At 32.5% G+C, this 6,043-nt stretch overlaps 1 protein-coding gene across 1 annotated transcript; it reads left to right on the top strand.

Moving 5' to 3' along the window:
• Window positions 1–239: 239 nt before the first annotated feature.
• Window positions 240–2,182, top strand: LOC110893710 (berberine bridge enzyme-like 15). Its single transcript, XM_022140818.2, has one exon. The coding sequence runs from the start codon at window positions 278–280 to the stop codon at window positions 1,967–1,969; it is 1,692 nt and encodes a 563-aa protein (XP_021996510.1). The 5' UTR covers window positions 240–277; the 3' UTR covers window positions 1,970–2,182.
• The last annotated feature ends 3,861 nt before the right edge of the window (window positions 2,183–6,043 follow it).

Below are 6,043 nucleotides of genomic sequence, written 5' to 3' on the forward strand. Positions count from 1 at the left end.
GAATTTAAGAGTGGAGGCCTTTAGGGGAAAGAAGTTATGGGGGATGTCAAATATGACCACACACTTGTTTCAACAAAACCGAGTATTTTGATACACACTCACTAATAAATTATTACATTCTCAAATTATACCAAAAGTTTCAAACCTCTAGTTAGATTAATTATGACATTTGCAATACCTCATACATTTGGTCATACTATACGCCAATATTTCCATATAAATGTGACATCTCCCAATCTTTCTCAAAACCATAGACAACCCAACCCAATCTTGAAAAATGGCTTATTTTTCAAGATTTCTTGTGCTTGTATTCTTACTAACATCACTTTCTCCCTTATGTTCATCAAACCCATTTCAAGATAGCTTCCATCAATGTCTTTTGGCTAATACCGACTCTTTAACTCAACTCACCGACATCTTTTTCACCCCAAACACCACAGCTTTCACACCCCTTTTGAACTCAACTGCTCAAAATCTCCGTTGCATCGCCCCGTATGCTGCGAAACCCGAGCTTATACTCACCCCGTTACACGAATCCCATATCCAAACCGCGGTTATATGCGCAAAGAAGCTCGGTATCCAGCTTCGGTTTAGAAGTGGAGGACATGATTATGAAGGGATCTCTTATACATCCGTTATGGACCTTCCTTATGTCGTTGTCGATTTAGCCAAGCTACGTGGCATTGATGTTGATGTGGAGGATGGTTCGGTTTGGGTTCAAGCCGGTGCAACCGTTGGTGAGCTTTACTATCGAGTTGCCGAGAAAAGCAAGACTCATGGGATCCCAGCCGGGCTATGCACGAGCCTAGGCGTAGGCGGTCACATCACCGGTGGTGCATACGGTTCCATGATGAGGAAATACGGGCTTGGGGCGGATAACGCACTTGACGCGAAGATTATTGATGCCAACGGCCGATTATTGGACCGGAAAGCCATGGGTGAGGATGTGTTTTGGGCTATCCGTGGCGGTGGCGGGGGCAGTTTTGGAGTTATAGTTTCTTGGAAACTTAAACTCGTACCTGTCCCTGAAACCGTCACGGTTTTCAATGTCCAAAAGACATTGGAACAAGGAGCCACTAATATTCTTTACAAGTGGCAACAAGTAGCCCCCCAACTTGATGAAAATCTTTTCATTAGGGTTATAATACAAAACTCAAATATACCAAACACAACTCAAAGAACCATAGCCACAACTTACAATGCACTCTTTCTTGGAGATGTTAACACACTTGAAAAAATCATGAAAGAGAGTTTCCCTGAATTGGGTCTCACAAAAGCTGATTGCTTTGAGATGAGTTGGTTGGAGTCTGTCTTGTTCATCGCCGGTTACCCGAAAACCGTTCCCACCGCGGTCTTACTCGCCGGAAAACCTGCCTTCTTGAACTACTTCAAAGCAAAATCAGACTTTGTAACAAAACCAATCCCAGAAGAGGGTATAGAAGGAATATGGAAAAGATATGCTGAAGAAGAAAGCCCACTAATGATATGGAACCCATATGGAGGCATGATGGCTAAAATACCAGAATCATCAATCCCATTTCCTCATAGAAATGGGACACTTTTCAAGATTCAATATGTGAACACTTGGATGAGTCCTGATAAAGAAGTGATGAACAAGCATGTGGATTGGATCAGGAAGCTTCACAACTATATGACTCAATATGTTTCAATGTTTCCAAGACAAGCTTATGTGAATTATAGAGATCTTGATCTTGGAATGAATGACAAAAATGGTGATGACACAAGTTTTGTTAAGGCAAGTGCATGGGGAACAAAGTACTTCAAAGACAACTTCAATAGGTTGGTTAAGATCAAGACTGAGTTTGATCCTGATAACTTCTTCAAACATGAACAAAGTATTCCAATTTTACCCTTGAAAAGGAAAGTTCAAAAATTCAAGCATGTGAAGAAGGACAATGGTAAAAAGTGTAAGAAGGATAAAAAGAGCAGAAAGGTAATTCACCACTAATTAAGTTATTTTTATGCTTATTTAATTTTGTTTAGTGGAGTATGGGAAGCATAAGTATAATGGAGAATATGTGACTGGGAGTGAGCGTGTTTGTGGTGTGTTAATTTGTATTAGTGCTATGGGTTGTAAGCATAGGATATCAATATCAATATATCATATATATGGACTGTGATCACAATTAATAGTTGTAATAACACTATCTTCTTCTTTTCTTTTTTTAACCTTTGGTGGATTTTCGTTTTAAAACAATTTGATATATGTTTTTAGAGTGATTCTTATTATAAATTTACTAAACTACCTTATTGTTCTTTTCATTAAATACAGTTTGACTATGCATTTTCATATTCATTTTTTTTCTTTATAACTTAAAGCTAGTCTTGATAATAAAATATAGTAGTAACAGATAATATTAATAACAAAGTATAATAACTACTCGAATATATATAAAAAAACCATGGGCCAGACTCTAATTTAGAAACTAGTAAAGGGATTAACTGTAACTTTTAAAAACGGTAAAATAGCAATCTTACCTGACCTAGGGTTTGGGACTATATATAAGGATGATATCCTCTTATACATAATTTGACCCAAAATAGTGATCTATACTATATAATAAAAGAAACCAACTTTGGGACACGTGTCATTCATTGAAGGGGTCTATGTTTTAATTTCCTACCTTTTCATACTTATCTTATATCAATTAATTAAATAATAAATAATCAATTAATATTAAATCTTATCATACTTTAAATGTCGGATAGAATCATTCTATTTTTTTCTAATAAAATATTATCTTCAAATTTAAATTATAAATTTAAGATATTTTTTTAAATAATAGCACAACACAATAATTTTAAACTTAAAAAAAACAATAATACGTTCATATTAAAAATTTAATGTATAAACAGAATATACAAAATAACTTATCAGACATTAGACCAAACTTAAAAAAAAAAACACTAAATAGGAAGAGAAGCGAATAATATTATTCTGTTTTTGGTTTTTTCAAATTGGGGTTCTAATCAATTCGAATAAAACTTAACCAAGTTTATGATTCAATTCGAATTAAGCCGAACCAAATTTATGATTTTTTAACCGAATCCAATAGCATATTATTTACAATACAAAAAGTACATTTATTTAACCCGTGGAATACACGATGTTTTTAAAGATATAACTTTTTTTATTATTTAGTATATATAATTAGATTTATTCAACCCACATGTTTATAAAAATATAACTTTTTTGTTATTTAGTTTATAAAATTACATTTATCCAACCAGTGTAATACACAGGGTTACAAAATTACATTTATTCAACCCGTGTAATACACAGTGTTTTTAAAGATATAACCTTTTTTATTATTTAGTATATATAGTTAGATTTATTCAACCCGTACAATACACGGTTTTTAAAGATATATTTTTTTTATTATTTAGTTTATACAATTACATTTATTAAACCCGTGTAATACACATGTTTTTTAGAGATATTTTTTTTATTGTTTGGTATATAAAATTACAGTTATTCAGTACAATACATGGGGTTCTTAGAGATATAATTTTTTATTATTTAATATATAAAATTACATTTGTTCAACTCGTATAATAAACGAGATTTTTAAAGAATAATTGTTTTAATTTTGTTTATAAAATTACATTTATTCAACCCGTGTAATACACGGGGTTCTAACCTAGTTTACTCTAATTAAAACTGAATATATTTTTTAATCTATTTTTCTTTTTCTGTAACATAATTCAAGAGAATTTAATTACTTATTTTTATACAAATCTTCTTTTCTGATTGATGTTAAGTTTCTGACTATAGTATATATTATTAAATCAAAATTCTCAAATAATTAGTATTATGTGACAAAATGATTGAAAGTTGGTATCCAGGCCAGTTGATTATTTTAAGTTAATTATCTTAAATTACATGGTGATTTTTGTTTCCGAATAAAGTAAAATCTTACATAATTATGATGTCGGAATGAGCATAGCACATATTGTGGATAAACATCTAGCTTGTGATTAAATTATTAGCTCAATCATGCATTGCTTAGTAGAATATGAGAGTGAGGTGTCATAAACCATTAGAAAAACATATCTTTTCTTTAAGTTGTTCACCAAAGTTATTTAGTATTTACATTTTTTGGACCTTTACCCTAAGAATTGTTATTGATAAAGACTTATGTCTTGTGATGTTCATGAAACCTGGTCTGTTTCTATTGATGTGCCATAACGTTTGAATAGCAATTAATATGTCTAGGAGATCCTCTAAACCAAGGGACTCAAAACCTCCCATTTAAGGCCGGGACTAGTACTACGCTAATGGAACTTAATGACGAAACATGTTTTAACATTTTCACTCAATAATGTACAAATATATCGGTTGAGCTTTGTTACATGCTATATCATATCATGTATAGGCGTAAACAGGTCGAGTCGAGCCACGTCCGAGCTTGGCTTGCTTTTAGAGCTATGTTTATAACTTGTGCTTAGCTCGTGAATAAACGTCCAAGCTTGAACATGGTTTGTTTATTATTTTAATAAAATATATTCAGAATTATGCATTTTAGTTTTTTTTTTTACAATAATAACAACAACAATTAGCTCACAAAGAAATTGACTCATTTAAATTTGCGATGAGCGGATTATGAAGGATTTGCTAAACTTGCATCTCTTTGAGAGTGTGATTGATAGAACTTTGTGGAGGCGTAAGATCAAAGTTAGGGATTTGTAGAGAAATGGTACACGTTTTGTCTTAAGCATGACGGATCTAGCTCAAAAATTCAGGAGTATCCCAATTTTTTTTCGATCGGGGTATCCATTATAAACCAAAAATAAAAAATTACATTACGGAAACAGGGTTGAGGGGTAACTACCCCACCTAGTACACGAAATCCGTCAATGGGGGCTTAACTTTACTTACACGTTTGGTAGCCTTTGCATGTACTCGCATCTTTTCCTTTTCTTCTATTTTCTATTATATTTTTCACGTCTAGATGGAGTTTTTGGATATGAGAGTCTCTCTGAAAGCAATTTTTCTGTCCTTTGGTGTAGCAGTACAATTTGTCTATATTCCACTGTATGAATAGCTTGCTATTAGTGAGATTTCTACAATTGATTGATTGAGACAACGTCTAATCCTATCGTCACTTTAAGATATCATTGGAGCATCATCCATCGTTTCACGATTTCACCAAACTTGTACGAGCAAATTATTGTGACAAAGTTGCTTGATTGTCGGTTGGGGTAAATCGCCTTACGTAAAAAGTGTTGCAACCAGTTTTAGGTATGATTACCATCGATTGACATGGTCAACATACGTGGCCAAAGTGGTTAAATTAATATATATAAGATAATTTCAGAGATCTTTGACTTGAATCTTAATTATTGCTTCCTAATGATTTAAGAGGACAATTAGGATAAAATAAAAACATAAAGCATCCACCCATCAATTTTAAGGATTTCGAAATTTGTGAAGAAATTGATAGTATTCTACACCCTTCTGCTTTTATCCGTATATAAAACTAGCTAGATTCGCCACACTACGCCACGCCGCAGACATTTGGTTGTATCAGCTTGGTTTATTGCTGTACGATACTATACTCGTTATGACAGTTGAAAAGAAAGCCAACAAATAAAGTCGTAACATGCACAAGAGGATAGAGTCATGTTTTTACATCGATCGAAAACCAGAAATGCAAATATTGGTTCTGATAATACAGATATCGTTTCTAATATTCGAACGGTATTGATTCGGTTTGTCATAATACCAACAAGATACCAACACTCATTATAACTTACACTATCAAAAAAGACTATATTGTGAATACAACTTTTATTTCAATGAAATATAAATACCAAAACATCGAAACCACAAGTTATGTATGTATGTGTGCTTATAATATTGTTTTGAGAAAATTTATTATTTATTTATTTTTTTATGAAAAAGGTGGCATACTTTCTTTACACCAAGCCTAGCATATAAATTTAATAAAACTCGATCAAAATGATAAAATAAAAAACTCCTAACAAAACAAAAAGGCAATGAGTAGAAGTTATATGAATA

Source organism: Helianthus annuus, chromosome 12, assembly GCF_002127325.2.
Source record: "Helianthus annuus cultivar XRQ/B chromosome 12, HanXRQr2.0-SUNRISE, whole genome shotgun sequence".
Taxonomy (NCBI): Eukaryota; Viridiplantae; Streptophyta; class Magnoliopsida; order Asterales; family Asteraceae; genus Helianthus; species Helianthus annuus.

What these genes read in the sequence shown, in the direction of transcription:
- LOC110893710 (XM_022140818.2), top strand. Translation starts at nt 278, where the DNA reads ATGGCTTATTTTTCAAGATTTCTTGTGCTTGTATTCTTACTAACATCA.